Genomic DNA, 25,089 nt, shown 5'->3' on the forward strand with positions numbered 1-25,089 from the left:
CTCAGCAAGAACACGAAAAAAATTTGGAACCAGCCCCTCTTAAAGGTGCAACGTCCCTTCAAAAAACGTGCTGCATTTTTGTGCTGAGTGAGAAAATCAATAAGGCATTTTAGATGTACTGGCAGATTCTTGATACAGTACGTACTGTAAGGTGCAGTGATGCTTAACACGAGTCTAGCCATCAATTTACAAATAACATTGCTTTGATCCATTTTCACATTGTGCAAATTTGTCACTTTTTATAGTTGTATTTATTGCTGTAATGAATGTTTGTTTTTAAAGGGAATGTAACGAATTAGTGACACACACTACACGGTCAGGTCTGCAGTATAAATAACAATACATATACATACATATAAATAAAACGACATGAATCAATAATGGCAAATATTGTGAAAAGTCTGCACACAGTAAAGCCTCTGTTTTGGGAGCCCTGATGCACGCACTTCTCTCCACGTTCCGGTGCCTATACATACATGCAGCAACTGCGGAAATAATTAACTAAGCGAAGGATTCGGACCAGGAGCCTCAATACTGTACTAGCCTGGGTCTTAAGTTAGAGGGCTCGTGTTCTGCATCCAGCCACAGTCGACGCTTTTGCATTATATTGCTCATGACTAGTAATTGCTAGTTAATGCACCTTTTTCGGTACACTTTCCTTTGTTTCAGTTAGAAACAGTACCAGTTTCCACAGCGACTTTACAATTCTATATATGGACGAATGCAAAAAATGCCACAAACTAACCCAACATATTTCTTGCAACCATCTCCTATTCCAAACTAAATACAAAACTGATTTTTTTAAAAAAATTTCAGTGGCCTGTACTGGTGAAATCAATATATTCTTAAATGTTCTCTTGCTTTACATGAAAAACAGCATTGTAACAGCATCAACAGTATAACCCTATATATAATGAGCACAGGCCCAGAATGACTGTGCAGTATTACAGCACATACTATCCCACCAACCCAAGCTGCATTAATCCAACTTCCATTAGTCAAATAATTAACAAAGAGGTCAAATTGACAGATTAAAAGTGTAACAAAGGTGTGGCGCTCTTTTACAAGGGTCTAGTAAGCATTGCCCCCTCCCAGAAAAGAAGAACAGAAAAAGGTTCATCTGACATGCTGGCAGTAAGAATGTACAGTAATAGAGCACACACTACCTCACTGACTCCACAGGGAGGGTAATAGAGCACCCTCACTACCTCACTGACTCTACAGAGAGGGTAATAGAGCACCCACACTACCTCACTGACTCTACAGAGAGGGTAATAGAGCACCCACACTACCTCACTGACTCTACAGAGAGGGTAATAGAGCACCCACACTACCTCACTGACTCTACAGAGAGGGTAATAGAGCACCCACACTACCTCACTGACTCTACAGAGAGGGTAATAGAGCACCCACACTACCTCACCGACTCTACAGAGAGGGTAATAGAGCACCCATACTACCTCACTGACTCTACAGAGATGGTAATAGAGTACCCACACTACCTCACTGACTCTACAGAGAGGGTTATAGAGCACCCACTCTATATCACTGACTCTACAGAGAGGGTAATAGAGCACCCACTCTATATCACTGACTCTAGGGAGTGTAATAGAGCACCCACACAACCTCACTGACTCTCCAGAGAAGGTAACAGAGCACCCACACTATCTCACTGACTCTACAGAGAGGGAAATAGAGCACTCACATTACCTCACGGCAGGGAAGATTCTCATTACATCTTTTACATCTTGTTGGTGATAAAGCACTTGGCCTCTTGAATAATTAAAATGTCTGGCTTGTAACACTATTAATCAAAGACACAATAACATTTTACTGCCTTTAAATTAGCTGATATTTTGGGGGTTTTTCAATTTAATATAGTTTAAAAATCACACTCTTCGATATTGGTCAAATGTTTTTTCCAGATAATTTTTTTTTTTTTTGAGTTATCATTTATTACCAAAGAGTGGTCACTAACAGAAACGAAAGACAAATTGTATCTTTAATTTACCATAATCTGCCATTTTGCCTTTATTTGTAATGCTATTTTAAATGTTATACTGTGTTTTGAAATACAAACAAATGTTTGGTATAACATGTGTTTCTTTCAAAACTGCACATTTAAGACCTATATAATGAACGGATGTTCATTGCAGAGAAAATGTAAGGAACTATTTTGTTAGCAACAGTTATAGAAACGGGCAAATCAGTGGCACTACATTGAGCTGAAGGAGCTGTTTAGGAAGGAGTGCTCCATGTAATGAGGGCAGGACTGTATTCTGGAAGAGCGGATTTGCAAATCAGAATCTCAGCATTAGTTTAAGTCAACAAGTGTAGTTAACAAGACGCACAATATGCTTACCCAACTGACTAGATTACCTGTAGTAGGTATACAATGTCCTTCTCATCATGTTGTATTTACATATCCTTTAATCTGTCAGTAATAGTTAAAGTGATTGTAGGTAACAAAATCATTCAATAAATGTTCCACGTCATGCACATCCATTCACTATATATATATCTCAAATGTGGAGTTTTGAAAGAAACATTAATTTCCATTTTAAAACATGGTACCTTGATCTATACTAGGTTTAAGAAATATCTGATTATAGGCTCTACTTGCAGACACTCTTCCACTCTGATGGTTATTTCATCTTGAGAATGAAATTGCCCCCACCTCTTCCAGGCCACCTTTCCTGTTAGTATTACCAACCAGCTGTTTTAAAATGAAAACTCATGTTTACAATATCACGTTTGTTTCGAAAGTGCACACCTGAGATGTGTCCAGTCAATGGAATTCCATGGCAGGTATGATTTGTGTAACTCTTCTTTTAGGCATAACCACTTAAAGAGTGAACCTATTTTTCTACTGTAGATAAAGTGCATATTGTTAAATCATATTTGTGATATGTACTGATATGTATGTAATGATGAATATTCATGACATTTTCATCAACTTGAATGACAACTGTAAGTACTGTGGGACAATAAGGAGCATTAATGATGCTACTCCTTCAGTGTATCATAAAATGTGCAATGTTGAGTTTGACAAGCACTGTGTTCCCTTGTTATTATCTTTGTTATTACTTTGCTATGACTGTCATGTTGATAATATTGTACTGTACCATTCACTAATTCGTTTTCCTCAATATTCAATTTTTTTTAATGTCGATTATTGTACAAAATAGTATGGAGTTTTTTTTGTTGCCAACCTACCTTTTTATAGGTGATCAGTGGGCTGTAAAAAAACTCAATTGTTTGGTTTTAGAGCTAACCGTATGAGGAAAATGCTGATGACCTTGAAATATCTTCTGTAAATCATGTACAAAGTATGATAGCAATGTTTTCTGAAAAGTGGATAAACATGCACCTTCAAATATCCCCATAATCTGATACTCCCGATAAATAAAGTTAATACCAATTTAATAAGCAGCTTTCAGACATAGGAGGCTGTGTGGTCCAGTGGTTAAAGAAAGAAGGTCCTCAGTTCAAATCCCAGCTCAGCCACTGACTCCTTGTGTGACCCCGAGCAAGTCACTTGTGCTCCGTCTTTTGGGTGAGACGTTCTTGTGATTGACTCTGCAACTGATGCATAGTTCACTAGTTTCGTATCTCATAAAGTGCTTTGTGATGGTGGTCCACTATGAAAGGCGCTATATAAAGATTATTATTATTATTACATATGCACATTTGTAAGAGTGACAGACATGGACACATGTATGGAGAGACCCACCCTCCAAATATATCCTTACAATATAATTCTCTCAATAAACTAACCAAGGTTGATACCAAGTTTAGTCACTACTGGATAAAGCGTTTTTTTTACAGAATGGAAAAATATGAACTGTAACATAGGTAGATACGGAAATACTTGTACATTCCCGTCGCCTGAGATATTTTCCTCCGACAGCAAGCATGCTTCCCTATTGTAATTGCAGTACTTTTGTCTGAAAACAAAACAGGTCATTACATTAAAACCGGGGGAGATGAGTGTTGTGTGATACAATAATATAAGGTGTTTTGGCGGTACTTTAGGCAAGCTGTCACATATTAATAATCAAACTGCAGTCTGCCTCCAGCTGAGGACTGGATCACATGCAGTCTGCAGTATCTCACAGAACAAAACTACAAGTTGAAACATTGGGTGCGTTCACGCAGATCATTCTGCGCAGATTCTGTGCAGAATCTGACCGATTTAGCCAATGATCTTCTAAGAATGATCTCTGTGAACGCGCCCATTGGCTAAATTAGTCAGACTCTGCACAGACACCATTTAAAAGATTACAAAATCCTGTAAGGGTGAATAAGATTAAGATTAAACGATGTACCTCACCTGTGCTGGTGGGTATATAAGTGTCAATATTTTACAAGCGATACAACTGGCATTTGCTTGTTTCTTTGCTGTTCTAGCTGAAGTCCTGTTCTTTTTCTTTTTGTCCTAGTAGGTAGTTGACTAGGTCTATGTAATTCTACTGACCATGCCACATATTTAAAACATAAAACAATGTAAGTGAATGAAATACACACAAAATGTATCCCCGCGCATGTATTAAATATATCGTATTGACTCACTTGTTTACAAACAGGATAATGTGCATTTATTTCAATAAAATAGTAGGATAGACTAACCTAATATTTAATTATTTATTTGTATGCTTTTGGGGGTGGGTGTTACAAGTTGCCTACAGACTGTACTGGAACAAGGATAACGTACCTTTTAGAAGAAAACCATTTGAATATTACAGCGTACATTTAAGATACTGTGTGAATCAACCCGAAGCTTTTGATAACCCGTCTTATGTTACGTTTAAGATTTGGCGTAATTTAAGAAAATGTTGGTCATGTATGTGTATACAGTCAACATTCTTGAAGTCACCTTAGTTACGCAAATTACGGCCATATACCCCTCACAGCGAACTACGCTCCTGTCGTAAACGAAGACGGCTCTTCTCCGCAGGCGACGTTTGTGTACAACTACCGATGACGAACAGCGCAAAAACTTGTCCCTATGGGCGCTATGTTCCAAGGCTTTAAACCAAGAAAAAACGACTAAACCCCGGCAGCAGGATTCTGTTATAGCACTACCCTGTGAACATGGCTGCATTTATCGTGAGTATTGGGGCCACGGCTCCAGGGGTAACACTGTATAGGTTTCCGAGGCCTGAATACTTTTCCGCTTCCTTCTGCAGACAGCCACTCTTTGTGTTTACATTGCTACAATACAGCTAGAGAGTTGAAAGTGAGGTTGTTGAAAGTATTCGACACCTTTTCATTTTGCCCCGGTGAAAGCACGAGTAAGGGAAATTAAGGAAAACACTTGTTTCTTTTCGGTAACAATGTTTGTGTAGACTTGAAGATGGACCCTCAGAGCAGCAGTGTATTTTGTCAGGTGTTGGTAGATTGCAGTGTCAGTATACTCGCCACTAGGGGGTATCATTAAATTCATTACATTGTGCACTGACTATAAAGAAGGTCAACAAATCAACTAAAATAAAATAGCAAAATTTTTTACCTTGAGTCAGTTTTATTAAAAGCACTCATCTGTGGGGGAGGAGCGGGGGCATATTTTGATCGTGACATACTTGGGGTTAATGAATTTCTTTGAAAATCACTGGAAACTAAATTGGGGACGGGAGGGACCCTATGCGCTGATCGTGGTTCTCTTTTCGTCCACATGTCTGTCAGTCACGTGGTGAACACAATAACTTGATTTTGCATTTTCTTGAACAAACTGTTATAAATACACTCCCAGCCTCCCATAGATATTTGGGTTCTGTACCATTGAACCTTTCAGTTACTGTGGGATTGTTATGCAGTTCGGAGGACCATCTGCATGTGCATGCACTGGTTTAAACTTGAATTATATTTGTTATTGTTTATTATTCATCCCTGTGAGGAGATACTGTACTAGTTTTAGATAAATTTCTGAAAATACTTTCTGGAAAATCTAACGGCACCCTTCACTCTGACTTGTAAACTCAGGTGATGTGTTGTGGTGATTTTCTGGTGTCTGGATGACACAGACCTAACACTTTCAGATAATGGCTTTATGTGGGATCGTCATTCAAGAAAAATAAGCCCTTTTGTGGGAGTATTTTAGAAAGCTGCACCTGCCACACTGCCAAAGCATCATATCTCAGATTTCAGGGAAGTGACATGGTATTTTCATGGCTGTATAGCTCCTGTATGCTAAACTTGTTTGTTACTGTGACACGTAATATGGATGCCATATTGACATCCTGAATTACTATCTTAAAATGTGGTACACATCTCTATTGTAAGATCTTAAGTTCCATTACTGATCTTGTCCTGTAAAAATTAATAATTTCAATTGATTGTGTTTTGTGGGAAGCTAGTTTGAGCACTGAAGGTTCAGCATTACTGTGTGCATTGACACATGCTTGTTCCTTAGTTCCTAAATAAACCTCAACATCATGCTACTTGGTTCTTATGCAGCTGCGTTCCCAGTGTGGACTGGACCAATTGCGAATTACTATTAATGGAAAGGATGATGTTCCTTGATTGTTCCTAAGTAACATTAGATTACAGAATTATGAAGGGGAGAGGGTTTGACACACTTATAAACAGTAACAAGTACAGATTACATCCAACGGTATATAAGCATTTGGGCCAAGCCATTTGGTTTCTAGTGTTTTGCATATATATTTGAATGCACTGTCAGATAGAGTAGTCGGTGTGCAGGGGTAGTGCTGTATGTGATTGCGGTGTCCTGTGCATCACTGTGTGTATAAGTAAATCCAGGCTGCAGCAAGACAGACAGGGCGAAGGTTGTGTTAAACTAAGCCTAGGGTGCCATGACTGCAGCAAAACCAACGACAGGAGCATAAATTGAGAGTAACAGGGACTGACAAGACTGGGAGCTACTGGGAAAATAGCAGAGTAGGTGACACATGAATTAAGTGCTCAAGAGATTAAGGGGGTGAATCTCCAGGAGATGAACATAGAATTGAAAGGGATTGTGGGCTACAGCAGAGAGAGATGATCTTAAAGTGAAAGGGGTGTAGTTGGTATTTTTAAATGGACTTGCCTGGAGACTAGGACCTGTCTACCTGATTGGGTTTGGCATCGCTCTGGTGTGGTGCAGTGCTGACCATTTTTTCTCTTGGTCCCTTGATTCGTCAGTGAAGGACTAATGAATGCCATACTTTACTTAAAGTACATGGTGCTAACAAGTAAATCCAGTTAATGTTACCAAATATATATTGCTGTAATTTCACTGGTCACAGGTTTACCTCAATGAAAAGCGCACACGATGCATTTGTCACAACAGCCCACTACTGAAATAATAATGACTGGATTACACCCATTGAGGTAAACAACCTGCTGAATAATGTTAACATATTGAGTTACACACTGCTTTGTAGATTTCCATATATAGTACTTAATGAAAAACTGACAAATTGAAAAACGTGACATTTCTAAATCAAACAGGAAATGCTGCACTACTGTTGGCTTCTGGTAGACTTTTCCAATATCATTTTGTAGTTTCTTTGATTACATGATGTAAATAAAAGATCTAAATTATGTTCATGTCGTTTATTTACATTTTCATTATGTCTCAATCCTAAAATTCTGGGTGATGCTAAACTTTTGGCCATAGCTCTAGATATATGTTCCCTGGTGAAAAATGTGAATAAAATGACATATACAAAAATCTGTCATCTGTATCAGAATTGTTAATTTTTACTTGACAACAATTCATTGAAAGTTCAATGAGAGAAAAGTTAAAATTGATATGTCTTTTTTCAGGTTTGTGGTATTAAAATATAAAGTAGCCAAAATGTTAATAATTCCGTGAAAGGGAATGTAATTTTTTTCAGTGTGTTATTTTTGCGAATGACAGTAATTATAATTTACAGTAGTATTTCTCCATTTTCAGTAAGCCTTCATTTTATAACCTGCGTGATGTACTGTATAGCGTGATATTAAGGTTATCATGGTATTTTTTGACAGTCATCATCCCGTGCAAACTGTATACTGCCCCATCCCTAGCGATATCATGTGTTTCATTCAAATCGGAACATTTGAGACCTTCGTAGTGAATGGAAGTCCACCACAAGTATTGAAAGTTAGCTACAACCGCTTTAGATTTATTATTATTATTATTATTATTATTATTAATGCTGAAGCACTTTTCAAACCTCACAAATAACTTCTTGACTGATAGAGAACCCCATGACATTGAAATTAGAGATTCTCTTGTTTATTTAAAGGCGATAACTTCTACAGAATTCCTGCACAAAGATCCATGGTTTCCCAGGTATCATTGTTTCTCAAGACTGCTGGGTGATATACAATTCCCAAGAAACAATTATATTGCATCACAAAATCAGACTGTGACCTTTTGTCCTTGATTGCAAAAAAGTGATACCGTATTCCTTTGAATTTAAGATGCACTTTTTAACCATTTTGTTTTTCAGAAATAGCCTGCGTCTTAAATTTGAATATAGTATAGTGATGCATGTATTAAAATCACCAACAAAAGACTTGACTACCCGAGTACACAAACAGCAACGTGACTGACTGCTGAGAAAAGATGAACAAAGACGTCTGCCCAAATACACCAGCAGCAACGCGACTTACTGCTGAGAAAAGAAGCCAAAATGTTACTGCCCGATCTCTAATCACCCATGATATACAGGCAGCCATTTTCAAAGAAGCTTCCTGAGGAATTCAAAGAAGCTTTTACAATTTCAACGTTTCTAAAAACAGGGCCAGCTTGGACAGATCAGAAATGATGATCAGACCCTCGTATTTTTCGAGCAATACCACAGTTCACAGAAAAGCAAGTGTGAGTAATCTTATGCGTATTCTGTTGGTATTGTGCACACCGTCCTGACTGTTGTGTTTACAATGCAGTCAATGCTGTTGTGGTTGCTAGGTTACATGCCGTAAGTGAGTGAGGGGTGTGTATAAGACAGAGACGCCATCTTAAGTCCTATAGTATGACAATAAATGAGCTCCGTGGTTAATCTACAACAACACTGTTTTGTGTCAATTTTGTACGATACAACAGCGTAATTGAGGTTGTATCTTTATAAATGTGTATTTATTTTTTGTTTTATTTTTTCCTCAAATTGAGGGTGGTAAATTTGGGCTGCATCTTAAATTCGAAAGAATACGGTAGTTTCTATCACACAGTGCTTACTTGGTAAGTTCTATCTTGGGGTTTGCAGAATGTAATGACTTTGTCATTGAGATATGCTGTCGGGATAGATATTTGGTAGAGCTAATAAAAGCAGGCACAGGTTCCAATCCAAAAATAATGAAACCTTTGTAGTACAGGCTTTATAAATGGGTAGTTATAGTGTTGGCTTTTGAAAAATACATTTTAAGCTGGTAGGGTCAATGTTATGGTGAGGATGGCGAATATTTTAAATACAGAATTTGAGAGTGAAAGAAGTACAGAAAGAGTTTTGTAAGGTTGCCAGCTAAACCTCTCCAGGGACCCTGATGCCTGGCCTGTAATGAGGCTGGCAGCATTCAACACTGCAGCAACCTTCCCTTGCAACAGCAGGCACAATCAATAGCTGCAGGGCCAGCTCTGTCGAGCTGCAGAAACTTGGTCTATGCATTGCTCAGAATTGGATTAAAAGGCATCAAAGTATATTTTACCAAGATATGGTATGGGTAATATGGGTATATTCATATGAAAAAGATCTTTAGCTAATATAGTTGTACACTTGGCAATCTCACTGGCAGATAATTATAAATTATTCAAATGAAGTGTTAATATTTGCTACAATTCAAAGAAATGTCCTTTTTATTGCAATTCAATATGCATGATTTTATATAAAAGGGAAACATGCCTAATTATTGCAACATTATACTATACACCTCTGCAAGTTTATCGTCAATAAGACTGCAAAAGGGATGTGAATACCAGCTGGGAAGAAACCTTTATGATGCATTGACTGCGGCAGTTAATGGGGTGTGCAGTGAGGAAAGGATGGATTTTTTAGACATTCTTAACAATTGTGAATTATCTTTAAAAAAGTATAGATGAAATAATTTGGAAAACTGTGCTTACCTTTGCACAAGACAAAAGCTTGTTCTGTGTATTCCACTGAATTGCATTAAGTTATTAGTTCTATACATTTATTTTGGGTAAATATTGTAATAAATGACCTGTATTATGTAAAACAAATTGCTGTGATGGTGATAACACACATCTATATGTTTCATTAATAAGATGATCATTTCCCCTGTACAATGAACTCTTGGCTTTATCCCTTACATATAACATGGCAAACAATGTTCGTTTCAGTGGCCAGTGCCTTAACACATCAGAAACAATGTGACGAGAGATATGTGCTTTGTGTCACCCCTGGTGATGGAAGAGGCAAGGATGACATATAAATGTTGAGAAATAAATAGGATTGCATTTGATTTTTACAGTTGTGTTGCACGACAGTTAGGTGACTGAGCAGTCCAAGCTCTCGATCCAAGCATGTTCCAAATGTTGGAAGTCCTTTAATGTTTCTGGACAGATCTTTTGCTTGACAGCAGATGTTTATTCAAAGCGTGAAACTAACGTGCACGTCTGCATTTGTTTCCATGTGAAAGTGACAGTGGCAGACATTATATACCCCTCATCCCCAGAACAGTTCATATGTGAGTAGGGCAGGTTACAAATTACATGAGTTTAGCGGTTTACGTTATTCCATTACCAAAATCCACTGCACTGTGACAGGAAGCATTTATGACATCTGCCGACACTGCCTGTAGCCACTGTCCCTACTAGACAATGTCGCTGTACCTCATGGTTTCATTACAACTAAATTCACAGGCACCAGACTTTTTAAAGGATGGCCTTGTATAATTATTATTGCCTCCCTTTCCAGGCACACCCCTCTGTTAGGATCAAAGGCACAGAGCACAACTACAACCCTGTTCTGTGCGAGGATGAAAAGTGCGCTGCCAGTTCCAAAGGGAACCACATGCATTGTCCCTTCTGCAGCATAGCAGAGGCCTACCAGGACCCAGTCATCCTGCGGGCACACTACAGAGTCAAGCACGTGGACAAGGGGATCGACTTTGCAGGTACTGTACTGTAGGTTCCGCTTACAACATAGGCTTCATTCTATTGTAGCACATTACGAATTGGAATCGTACAGTGGCAATAAATTATTCAGTTTTATTACTGCAGGTTTAGTACGCTTAAGCATTAAAGTAATTGTAGCTAACAAAATAATTACATAAATCTTACTTGTTGTGCATGTCCAATCGTTGCTGATTTATAAATAAAATGCCATAATCTGCACTCACTGTTTCACTGTCATGGTTATTATTATTATTATTATTATTATTATTATTATTATTAGCTGCCATTTTCAATGACGTAGCAACGCTGTAGCCAAGCTGCGGTGTACGGCGATACTTTAAAACAAAACATTCCAATGAATTTCAAATTCAAAAGCTCTATCTCAAATAAAATTTGGTCTCTCTTTGTATTTGTGCTGCACTACTGAGATGTACCTGTGCTGCCCTGCAGGCACAAAGTGAATGAAACTAAACCAATCCACACTCTATACACATCTATCATTGCCAGCCTGTCCCTGTGGGTCCCCCATCAGTCAAGCAAACTCGCAGTGGTCAGGGCTCACAATGTCCTTGGTGTGGCGGCTCACAATACGATGTGCAATCGCATTTGTAACTTTTTGTTGTTGTTGCAAACTTTGTCAGTATGTTAATATGCTCTGTTTTTCATAACCACCATTTGTATGCTTGGGTCTTTCCATTTCTTTTCATACAGTACATATTCTGTGTTTCTAGGACCTTTTTATCCAATAACGGTGTAGCAAGTAATAAATACAGTAGGTCTGCAATGTGATTTAGTATAGCCTACAATGACAAGCTTTTACATTTTAAACTGCAGTTTTAACAAAAAATGACATAAGGGTCTTGGGAAGAAATTAGGCTGTGTGTCTGAGTATGTTTGATGCACATTATTATTGACCGTTTCTTTGTAGTCTTAATTTAGTATATTATGTACTAAAATATTTCAAAATGAAAAAAGGTTTTCAATGTAAGCTTGGACAGATTTTACTGTTCTATTGATCTTGCTATATATTGCAACCAAATAGAATTTTAGATGTTTAAGGGGATGTAATGTGCAATAAATTCCACCCAGGTGTTCCGTATTTACTCATTTGTGCAAATGTTTGTAGGAGAAGTGTATATTGTTTAGAAGCAATGAATCGCTTAAAAAGAAATCACTTCTGTAAAAAAAATATTGTATCCCTAAGTGGATATGCATTCCTGTTCAGTATTAGTATATAAACAGAGGTTTTTCAGTGCTGTGAGTCCCTCATCTTAACGCTAAACATTGCTTTGCCAGTGAAAGCAAGGTGTTGTAGATGAGGACAACGCCACTGTTTAAAACATTTGTCTTTTGCCTTCTTGGAGACCTTGGAGAATAATAGACATCAATTTTAGATTTATGTCTATTATTCTCCAAGGTCACGCTGGACTAGTCAGGCAGACAGAACACACAAACCACTGTGCCAGAGAGATCAGGCCTGTGCTTTGCTGGGGTGGAGCTGTGAGTAAATGTCTTGATAGACATTGTTACGGAAACAGATGCTTAATCTTTCCCTGGTAAGTGGGCATTTCCTTCTCCCTACATTAGTAGGGCTGTGTTCACTTCAAAGGCCTGGAGGGTTTGATGTTAGTTTGCTATCCCAATATTGTGCAGTTACAGCTGAAATGAAGTTACATCTGTGTACATCCAGAAATACTTGAAACACGCTCACATGATGGTCACTAAATTCCCTGAGTAATACAAAAGCATGGCATCTTTTCTAATCCTCTGTATGCTTCAATCTTAATTTGCAAATCTTAGGTCACTGTAAATATAAATCATAAATATCTTTTAAATATATTTATATGTGTATAGCATATTTTTGTAAGAGTAGATTTGTAAATTGTATATCTGCACCACAGACTGGCAGAGAAATAGCAATACTAGTTACATTGTAACAATACAATCCAAATCAAATCCAATAGTGCTGCTCCTGAACAGAAAACTACAAAAGTTGTTCAGTACACATATTTATTCATTAGTCATTTTGGAGCCGCTTTTATCCAAAGGGACTTACAGAGACTAGAGGGGGAACGATGCATTAACAACTGCTGCTGCAGAGTCACATCCAATAGGACCTTGGTTTTACATCTGATCCGAAGGACAGAGCACAAGGAGTTGCTCAGGGTCACACACAATGAGTCATTGGCAGAGTGGGGATTTGAAACCGGAACCTCCTGGTATCAAAATTCAGTTCCAACATTTTTATTAACATCTTTTTTTCCCTAAAGTTACATTAGGAATAAGTAACTACTCAATACATTTTACATATTGCAAGGTTGTATTTTACATATCGGACTCCACTTGCGCGGCAGTTTAAATAATGTAGATTAAATATTTTTTGGGCACTCACTGAATTTTGTAAATACAATACCTTTTAATCATTAAGTTTCAATTAAAACATCTGTCCCAGCTCCCCTGCCATTTTCAGAAAATGAATTAAGCAATTTAAAATGTAAACATCATAACTTTGAAAACCTGTCAGTCAAACTTATCTGTGATTGTCCTGTGGGTCCTTGACCTGTGGACAATTGTTTGGATTGATCAGTCTGAAATGTGAATACATTGGAATCGGTATCATGTTATTTGTCTTCTGCATGTTGTGATGTAATAACCAGAAGAACCTTTGTTTCAGTAGGCCTTGAGATGCAGACGTGTTAATGGAGCATTAGTGGAGTTAATGGACCATACAACAAAGTGACAGAGCTCTGTGACAGGGTGCTCGTGTCACGTGTGTGGGTAAACATTGATATGCGTGACAGAGAGACATGTTGTTGGAGTTGAAACGCCAGCACAGGCGCGCAGGGTTTATTAATACAAAAGTAAATAAAATAAAGGGGTCATGCAACGTTACCAGCGATGGTAACACGCAGAGGACTAATACAGCAAGCTGTAGAAAAGACAAAATAAAACACAGTACAAAAACTACAAATAAAAGGTGCCACAGAGGGCGAGTGCTAGCCTTGTAAATGAGGCGTCCCGCTCCAGGAACCGGCTACACTACGCAACCCTCACTATATATTACATGGGATCACTATCCCTTAAACTAACCTACTTATGAGCCGGTATTCATACTACGAATCCTGCTGCTTCTTGCGGCCTGGGCTGGACATTGCCTTCACAAGCACGCTTGCAGTTTCAGGATTGCATAGCTGTAGTTCCTGCAGAGTGGACTGAGTATACGTAGCTCCCCTCTGTAGCATGGCGTTGCAGTCCCCCAGAGCGATCTTCATGGGATTTTTAAACTGACGGACACTCGGTTAAGATCCGCCCACCTGCTGATTGAGGACCAGCACAGCCAATCACTTGCAAGCCCGCAGGCGCCTGGCCAGTCTACAGGGGTCGTGCACTCCATGCGGAGTGCCTTTACTGGATGCGCCACTCGGGAGCCCCAGGGCAACTTGTTTTTAATGCTATTTCTAATAGTTTGTTAGAGGTGGATGAATCACAATTGGTAGTGGTGGGGATTTGAATGCTGTAATAGACCCAAAACCCGACAGATCAATAGCACACACAGCATGTTCTTATCTCAGTTACTAAATTTTTTGAAGATTTTAATGTTACTTGAATGTCACTCGTAACAAACAAATGTATGACTTGGAAGAACAAATACTACTGTTAAAGAAGGAGAAAGAGGCAGTTTCAACAAGATATAGCCAAGCATCAGATCATACTGTCTTTAATTATGATTTCATTTTTTTCTACAACAATTCTATCTCTGTTGTAATATTATCAGCTTTGTACTGTATATAGTTATTGTTTTGTAATAGTTTTTTAAATTTGAATTTATTTATTTATTTATTTTTATAGGTTTTGAATTAAACAAAAAAAAAAAAAAAAAAAAAGTGAACTATGCACTCCCCCTCCGGCTGCACCACCACTGCACTCGTATTTGTGTGTGTGGAAGGAGTGTAAGTGAAGTCTCTGACTGGGCCATGGTTGGCAGTGTTGAATCTCTGCTCTCCTGTATCTCTCTCTGCTCTTTAGGCTTGAAGGTGCTGCGCTGCTGTAATCACTGTGAAATCGTGGGCACCATTAAGGGGGAAAAGAAGTTTAAAGGAGCTCACTGGCACTGCTACCGCTGCCGCAACGGCTTCAACCGTCGCGATGAGGCTGTGAAGCACTACAAAACACACTTTCGAAACCCACACACCACCTTCCAGATCCAGATCACACAGGTATGGGGCGCACTACAAAACACACTTTATAAACCCACTGACCATTGTGTGAATAGGGGAAGAGTTTTTTAACTTTGCTTGCTTACAGTTGACATTTGCTCTTAAGTTGAGACTTGGTAGAGACTGTAGAGACACTTCCTTACAAGGAGTGGTGAGGGTATGGAATGGGTTATCTTGCCATGCTGTTGATTTGGAGCCATTAGCATCCTTTAAGACCCACATTTGCAGAGTTTTCTAGGAATTGGGTGAGCACTGATGGGCCAAATGGCCACCTCATGTTTCTAAATTTTCTTGTGTTCTTAATTGTGTTCATACAAAATACTGGTAGATCAAAATACTTTAACTTATAATTATTACTTTTAATGGTTGACAAAGTGGCATTACATAAAGTAGGTGAATCAAAACCACTTTAAGAACCTGTGCTAATTGTAACATCATTTTATTTATTTATTTAATTTATTTTTTGTAAAGGGAAGAGTATTGTTTTCGCCAGGTAGTAAATAGCAGCATAAAACTGTTATTTTGGTTTATTCTTTAATAATTTAAGTCGCATTATTTTAAGTTAAAGGGTGCTATAGGAAGTATGTTTTGCTAAAGGTATGGTAATTATAAATCACAGTGTGTGTGTAATAATGTTATTAGATATGTGTGCAATAAATCTGACTAAAACTGCCATATTGTTTGCCCTACCCAGGAGGTGAACAGCAGGCAGTATTATGAACAGAGTGCGGAGGCCCACCCAAAAGCCTATGGGGGTCTCGCCATCACAGCCGGCTCAAACGGAGACTACAGCACCATTGGCTCAGTCCTAGCTCAGACTGTCATTGCTACGGCAACAGGCACAGAGACCCTCATCACTGAAGTCTCTAAGGTAAGGTAAGGCAGTGTAGTGTTGACAGTTCTGACTGACCTAGAACAGCTGAAGTGGACCAACCCCCTCAGAATATCATGAGAAAAATGGATAATGACCCCATTCAGACACTTGAAAACTGTAGCCCAAAAGGTCTACAGGTGTGATTGATTCCTTAAGTGGAAGCTGAATTAGACCGCCCTCCACCATTCCTTGATGTGGGATACATTGTAACGGCATGATGGCTGCACATTTTCCAAACCCCTTTGGTGTTATTTTGTTGTTCTTATTTTAATACAATGGTAGATTCATTGCTACAAATGTGTAATGTTTCAGCTACTGACCATACAAGTCTGATTTACTTAATGATGAGTACATATTTTAACAGTCACATTGAAATATTTTGTGTTGCTTTGATGTGCCTACCGTTCTTTGTAATGATTTTTACAAAAAATCCCAATTTCAGTTAACTTCAGTGGTGCAGCTTGAAGCCACACATGTCAGGAAATGCCAGGTTAGGCTTCGAGCAGAGATACGGAGATGTGAGGGGCAGGATAGCATTCAGTGACGAGGGAAGAAAATCACATTGGTTTTCGAAAACAATGGTTTGAAAACCTAAATATGTTTTTTGTGAAGCTGCAGTGGGGCGAAATCACTTTCAGTGATTTCAGCCAGTATGTGAAGGAAAATTAGGATTTGGATAATTAAACCATAAAAGGAAAGACAGAAATCGTATGGCTGTTATAATTCCTGAGAATAGTTACACAGTTGTACGTAGTTTGCCTGTGAGGGTTCTGTTTACAGCACTGCTGTTTCAATGGGACCTGAGTTTCCTTTCCTCTGTCCTACAGTAGCCAGACATCTGCACTTCGACATGTTAAGTTAACCTCTTTATAAATATAATTAGGTATGATAGATGTGAGTAATAATAGTGTTGGCAACCAAAATTTAGTGGATTTGAATGGTGTTTATTTTCTGTCCCTGAAAGTAACTGATTTTGATAAATAATAATAAAAAACAGGACAAATATCAATTATTTAGTAGCACATAAATATACATGCCTGTGTGTTTGTGTGAAGGCCATTTAATTAGAAAACATATCTATAGTACCAGGGTATGGGGTGTAGATACCCCAGTGCTAAGCGTGTTTGTTTTCTTAAAGGACAGCAGTGTGAGCAATGGGATCACAGTGGGAGTGGAGGAGACAGTCGGGCCCTGCCCCCAGTCCTCGGGGAGACAGACGCTGGTTCTCATGGACCCCGATGGAGAGAGTGGGAACCTACTGTATGAAGAAACAACCAGTATCATTACAGAGCAGGTAATGAAAACAACTAGTATCATTACAGAGCAGGTAATGAAAGCAACCAGTATAATTACAGAGCAGGTAATGAAAACAGCCAGTATCATTACAGAGCATAATGAAACAACCAGTATCATTACAGAGCATGTAATGAAAACAACCAGTATCATTACAGAATGTAATGAAAACAACAAATATCATTACAGAGCGTAATGAAAACAACCAGTATAATTTACAGAGCAGGTAATGAAAACAGCCAGTATCATTACAGAGCGTAATGAAAACAGCCAGTATTATTACAGTGCAGGAAATGAAAACAACAAGTATCATTACAGAGCGTAATGAAAACAACCAGTATCATTACAGAACGTAATGAAAACAACCAGTATCATTACAGAACGTAATGAAAACAACCAGTATCATTACAGAGCGTAATGAAAACAACCAGTATCATTACGTAATGAAAACAACCAGTATCATTACAGAGCGTAATGAAAACAACCAGTATCATTACAGACGTAATGAAAACAACCAGTATCATTACAGAGCGTAATGAAAACAACCAGTATCATTACAGAGCGTAATGAAAACAACCAGTATCATTACAGAGCGTAATGAAAACAACCAGTATCATTACAGAGCGTAATGGAAACAACCAGTATCATTACAGAGCGTAATGAAAACAACCAGTATCATTACAGAGCAGGTAATGAAAACAACCAGTATCATTACAGAGCAGGTAATGAAAACAGCCAGTATCATTACAGAACGTAATGAAAACAACCAGTATCATTACAGAGCAGGTAATGAAAACAGGCAATATCATTACAGAGCAGGTAATGAAAACAGGCAATATCATTACAGAGCATAATGAAAACAAAAAGTGTCATTACAGAGCAGGTAATGGTTGAAAAAATAATTAATGTTTTAGTATTTATAAAAATAAAAAAGCTGCTTTTTGTTTAGTGACATTACCAATTCTGGAGCATGAGTCTTCATAACATTGATTTTAGATTAAAAACAAACAAACATTTGAATGGCAGTAACAGTTGGTAATTCTATGTTTTATCACTGACTAATGCTAAATATCAACTTTTATTGTTTATATACTGGATTCACCAATATATTATAATGACTTTTATAGAGCAATTGCAATCGGGAATTTGTATCACAAACTCTTTTTAATGTCCATTTTCCAATAAAAAAAAAAAAAAAAAAAAAAAAAAAAAAAAAAAAAAAAGAAAAAACATTTTCCAGCCACATTTTTTAAAGTAATCTGTCAGGAGCTTCAGACTATGAGTTGGATTTGATAAGTTAATGTGTCTGTACTCTGCAGACTTTTATACTATAGCAGGGAGGATGACAGGCAATATTTTACTTTGAAAGAGGAGCAGAGTTGATATGAGCAACCTTGGGCTAACCCAGCTTGGCAGGCAGGAAGGAGCAGTGACTCAGCAGCACTTAAATGAAGGTCTGGATTACATTTCCTCATGGTAATGGGGAGGGCCGTGCACCTGCAGCCCAGCAAAAGGAATTGCAGTTTGATTATCAGGACAGGCTGCGACAGACTCATCCACTATATCTGGATTAAAGAACCCCAGACAGCTAGATACCACCCTGCTTATCCACTGTGCAATCCGTTTTTGTGATGTATTCATTTGATTGGTGCAGACAAAGACAGCCGGGACAATGCAGTAAAGCCTTTATAACCCTAATACTGCAGGGAATAGAGAATGATCTTGTCAGAAGATTATAGATACTTGAATGTGTCACAGAACACCCTGCACATTGCCATTGCCCTTGTTGGCCATATCACAGAGTTATATTTTTAAACATATTGCCGACTTATAATCCACATCATGGGTCGTAAATCAACTGAGCAAAATGTTTCTCAGCATTTAGTCGGAAGTGTTCAACAGGAGAAAAAAAAAGTCTTCTAAGATCTGTGTGTCACGCTCCCTCCTGCAACAATGGGTTGGAGTAGTTCTAATTACTACCAATGGGATATTTCTTCTTCAATAACCCTAAAAAATGAGTCCCTGCTAAGCTCACTGGCAGGACTGGTATAACACAGTAAACATTTGTATTTCAGGGTGGGGAGAGTCTTGATCAGAACCTCTTGCTGGAGAAGCAGCTGATAGAGCTCCATCAACACAACCAGGCACTGCGGCAGGAGAAAGAGGAGGTGGAGAAGAAACTCGGAGCAGAGATCCAAGAGCTCAAGGACCATGTATGGAGGGGAGGGAGGGGTAGCGAGAGGATCGATCACTCTCCTTCCCCCCTCCTTTAGTGGAGGAAGGAAGGGAGATGTGGACAGGAGGGGAGGGAGGGAGGGAGGGAGGAAAAAAGGATACTGAGCCATCTGCTTAAAGTACATGGAGCTATCAAATAATTCCAGAAAATATCCTCCAGTATGTATTACCATCCTTTCATGGACCTCACCTCTTTTATGAAAAATTCTAACTATGTTAAATGCGTATTGGATTTTAAATGGTATTTTTCTCATAGCTCTTGGTGAACAATAGTACTACTACTACTACTGGGAGTTTGAAGTCTTATAGGAAAAACTATAAATAATGTTTTGTTTATTTAGACTATATTTATTTAATATATATATTCCTCCAGAAAAAAAAAAAAAAAAAAACCTTTTGCCAAGTTTGCCATTTGTTTAATTTAAAAGAACTCCAGTCCCAGAAGCTTTACGCACTGGTTACCGGGTGACATTCTTTTATCTGATCTGTTGAAGTTGACCGGAATTTAAGAATTAAAATGTCTGCATGGAGCGATCAGTAACTTTTCTTCATTAATCATTAATAAATCAAATTCACCTTTCTCATAATGTGTGCATGCTTCAAATAGTATAACATGGGACCTATGAAAGGACATCAGTACATACTAGTTAAAATGTTGCTGGAATTATTTTATTAGCTCTGTGTACTTTATAGTGTTACATAACACCCTGCACAGTTTACAAGAAACACATTGCGTTTTGCTGTGTCCCTTGTTGGCCGTATCGCAGAGTTATATTTTTAAACATGTACTCTTTTACATTTTATAATCACACGGGAGTGTTCACCAGGAAAAAAAAAAAGTCTTCTAAGACCTCGTTGTGTCTCGCTCCCTTCTGCAACAATGCTGGTTTTCTGTTCCCACAGTACACCACATTTCAATCAGAGCACCAGCATTGTTGCAGGAGGGAGCATGAACTGGATACCCTGCAATATTATTGAGAAGAAAAAATCTTTCTCCTGCCGAATAAGTAAAAGTATATTAAAAAAAAAAAAAAAGTAATTCCGTAGTTTATTTACCTATGTGTGATTAACAAAAATAATAATACAACTATGAGGATTATGTTGAAAAATTGTTGCGATATGGACATCACGGTATTCAGCAAAGGAAAAGTAATGTGCTTCTTGTAAACCCCGCCGACTGCTAACGCTTTTTCATTGTATGAAAATGTCAGTATCAGGCTCAGTACTGTTTCATCTTTTGTTGGTATTATTTGGTTTGGGATTTTATGAAAATGTCTGTTTCGGTTTGAGAAAATCATAACCAGTGCATCTCTGGTGTAATTGTAATAATCTTTATATCTGACTATAACCAAGTAGGATTGAGTGCTGTGTCTGTCTAATAAGGAGTAAGAAAATGTTTTAATGCCTTAGTTATCACTCTGTCTAAATGCTACACTTTTCCTTGCTTTTCTGTTTCTTCTTGCCCCTTCAAGGTGGCCGGTCTTGTCCAAGCAAATGTGAAGATGTTTGAAGAACTGCAGGTCTATCGGGCAACTGATGACACTGAGCAGAAGATCAGTAAGCTGGTGAGTCTGTAGCCACCACATCCTAGTCTAGAAATGCAGTTACAATTTTATATTGCACATTTTCGTTGCCCCATTATTATTAAGAGTTTGTGCTGCGGATGTCTCTTTTTTAACAGCTTGTGTCTAATAAACTGTGTTTTCAGCTATGAAGGGTCTTCACTTTCTTTTGGTTTTTAATGTGAAAGTACTCTCAGTGCAATGATTATCTTGGATTATTACCTGTTTGATAGTCAGTTAGGAAGCTGGTTGCTGATTGGACCTCTAAAAGACAAATACAATGTTTTGTCTTTGCTGAATACTTCCTAGCCAGTTGTCCTTCTTTACGCGTTGAAGCTGTAATATACAGTAAACTTAAAGTACCTTAGCATAATCTACTTTAATGAAGCATAGTGAAAGGATTGTAAACCATAGTTAAGATTTGTAAAGCTCATAGAGGTATAGTAAACTAGGGCAAATGTATAGTATAACCATGGAAAATCAGCAAAGTAATTGTGCACATGTACAATGTTACATTTTTATAAGGGTACTTATAAAAGCTACAATAATCACAAACAGTAGTTGCAGGGCTTTTGAGCAGAATATAAATATTCCTTTTGTCTTCCCCATATACAGGATAGTGCGTTGTTTGTGTTGCAGTTTACATACAATTGATTAGACAGTAGCACACGTTTCTTATTATAATGTATCAAACCTAGGAATTTTACTATGTATATATAATATTTTCGAACCATTTGTTGCATACTGTTTTATAGGTAGTCAGTAAATTGGGACGTTAACAAATGTAATGTCAAGTTTTTTTTTTATATTTACAAAAATGAAATGTTCTTATAGTTTAAATTCAACATTGCGTTCCTGAGTTTTTATATGGTGAACGCACATAGATTACCAAGGACAAAAGGACAGAACGTATTCACGAGATATTAAAGATTAATATAGGTCTTTGCTTTCTTTACGAGAAGAGAGTTAACACTTCTAAAATGGGGGTCTGGCAGCCTGCCTATTAGCTGTGGTGCACTTTTGTTGGAAAATAAATATTCTATTTGCATTTGCAGTTCTGTCATTGGAGCCTATTATTTATATGCTGTTTGGTTCAGTGCATTGCTGCTGATGAGTGGACTTATTCACTTTCTTTAACTAAACATTGCTGTCCCACCTTTCAAAGAAAGCTCTGCGCCAACCACATGTGTGTTAGAAATGTTTATACTGCTGTCAGGAAGCTGCATTGCAGGACATGGCCACACAGTAAAAGAAACACTGAAAAAAGCAATAAAACCTCTATTTTCCTGATTCTCATTGCTTCTTGCCTTCCTGGGATGGTCAACTACCACTCTAAACCCAGTGTTGTTTGTACATATTTTTGGAATGATGTATGGTTTCTGTATTTTAATTTTTTAGGAATAACACATACTCAGAGAGAATACTTTAAAATGGTTATTTATATTGGATTTTACAGACACTCACAGGGATGCTAAATTAGTTGGTAGTCAGATGTACCTCCTATAAGACTTAACTAATGCATACAAATTCATTCCAATTGCATACACTCTCGTAATTTGTTCATTATATCGTTCTAGTTCCATGATAAAATATATTAAAGCTATTTAATATTTATGTTAATAATATCCCAGAACCCAAGATGGAGCTGTTGTATTGTAATTAACTTGACTGTTCATCTGATGGGGGCTATACTAACCCAGTAGTAGACACTGAGCCCTGTCTAATGCCTGTGTTGCTGTCCCTTGCAGATGGAGTCTATGGAGAGGCAGCACCAGGAGCTCCTGCAGACCCAGCTGGCAGCCCTGCGGAAGGAGATGCTGCAGGGGGCAGTGAACAGGGAGACTGGGGGGACCCTGCAGCTCACCCTGCCCCAGGACAGCGAGGGGGGAGGGGACAGCGTAATCTCCTTTCTGGGACCCTCACATGGCACGGGGATGGGGGCCGAAGGGATCACTTCGCTGGAGATTGTGGAGGTGCAGCTTGAACACACACCCCGTCTCCCCAAAATAGACAGCCCCTCTGCCTCCCTGTACACTGCGGAGGAGCTGCACGAGCAGGGAGGCTTGTCACCAGAGAAACGAGATGCTGAGGAGCAGCCCGAGGGGGAGAGCAAAACTAAAATTCAGAGGACCATCTGAAACTGAAAGACAAAGCAGTCAGGATCCAGACCTTCCCATTTCTGTCTGGAGAAGAGAGTCAGATTATTTGTGAAACCAGCAGTCCTCCTTGTTTCTGGAAACTTCCTGCCCGCTCCAGGCCTTTGAATACAGAGGCAGGTGACAATATATTTTTTTTTTTAATAATATTTTGAAGTAGGTACTGGGACCTAACTAAACTGCTTGTTCCCAGTTTGGCAGTGCTGCAAGTCAAAAGTCCATCCCTTTCTTGACAATACCAGTAATTTTACAGCAGAACAACAGTTATTAAACATAATGGATAGTGCAGAAAGGTTTGTCTACTGTTTTCCATCCTGTTCAGTATATAGGTTTTTATTGTGCAAAAGCAGATGTCAGCCATACTATTAACTAGGGATGGGACGGTATCAAATTTAAAAAAAAATACTGTGGTAACCTTAACATCACGGTACACAGTACATCATGCAAGTTATCAAAAATGCTGCAGTTAAAAAATTAACGTATAAAATAAAATAAATAAATACATACTTTGTTTAGCTGATGGCAAATGGAATTGGGAAATGATCGGTCTTTTCCTTAAAACACAAACATGTACCACAGGTTATTATTTAAGAGCAGAGATGAGTCGTTTATTTTTTCCACCAGATAAATAAAATATGTATTAAAAAAAAAAAAAACATGTTATTGGATTTACATTTGCGACACTGCATGTGGAATTTCTAAAAAAAAAATAATAATAAAAATAAATAAATAAATAAATAAATAAAAAATCTTCAGTTACCTAAGAAAATTGGAAAACTATGTTGATAATACAGAGTCTATCCTGCTGCAGTCGCGGGTCTGTGCTAGTTTTGTTTGAGACCTTGGTCGTGTTCTTATAGCACAGATTTCCGCAGTTCTGCACAGCGCTGCACAGAATCTCAGAGACGTCACTCAACACCCACAGAAATCTGTGCAGATTCTGAAACTAAAACTACTGCTGCAACCTTGTTATCGGAGGCGAACGACATTTTATCATTATACAATGAAGCCGTGAACAGCCTTGTCAACGCCATATTAAATAAGTAAAATAATTATTTAAACAAACATAATGTACTAAATCAGTGATAAGTTATGTATAATTTTACAATAAAGTTAATGTTAATCTATTACATTAAACTGACTATTGATAATCCAGACAAATGTAAATATAGCACGTTGAAAATGTGTGCTGTGCTGCAAGGTTTGGAGAAGGCGTTTCTCTAAAAGCTGTGTGTGACGTCAGAAAGATAGCAGCTAAGAGCAGCCGGCACAGCAAGCTATGGGTAACAGAATGCAGCAATTGAAACGTGTATTCTGTGTCGTTGACTGTTTCCTTAAAAAACATTATCAAATTACGGTATAATTTCACAAAAATATCTTCCTCAGATCTTTGCTAAGGCTGCAAGTACCATCGCTTGATTTAGAAGAAGCGTGTTTGCAGTTCACAAATGCGTTAACCGTTGTATGACCGAATTACGATAATTGCAGTATAGAATAAAAGCAACAGTATTAATACTGTAATGTACCTAAACCGCAAAGCCGGTATACCGACCCATCCCTGCTATTAACAATATAATAACTTTGGATTCATATTCAAGGGGATCCAATAGGTATTATATTGAAAAAAGAAACAGGTAAACTATAAGAAAATAACCTTCCAAGTGATTTTGTATTGTAGTAAAGACAA

The 25,089-nt window shown here is 38.1% G+C and overlaps 1 protein-coding gene across 1 annotated transcript; it reads left to right on the forward strand.

Annotated features, from left to right (window-relative positions):
- Positions 1-4,853: 4,853 nt before the first annotated feature.
- LOC121296907 lies at positions 4,854-23,883 on the forward strand. The gene is made up of 8 exons (XM_041222814.1): positions 4,854-5,109; positions 10,866-11,064; positions 15,092-15,282; positions 15,977-16,153; positions 17,295-17,450; positions 19,525-19,662; positions 21,157-21,249; positions 22,995-23,883. The coding sequence occupies exons 1-8, from the start codon at positions 5,095-5,097 to the stop codon at positions 23,382-23,384; spliced, it is 1,359 nt and encodes a 452-aa protein (XP_041078748.1). The 5' UTR covers positions 4,854-5,094; the 3' UTR covers positions 23,385-23,883.
- Positions 23,884-25,089: the final 1,206 nt, after the last annotated feature.

The sequence above is a fragment of the Polyodon spathula genome, chromosome 22 (assembly GCF_017654505.1).
Source record: "Polyodon spathula isolate WHYD16114869_AA chromosome 22, ASM1765450v1, whole genome shotgun sequence".
In the NCBI taxonomy this organism is placed as follows: domain Eukaryota; kingdom Metazoa; phylum Chordata; class Actinopteri; order Acipenseriformes; family Polyodontidae; genus Polyodon; species Polyodon spathula.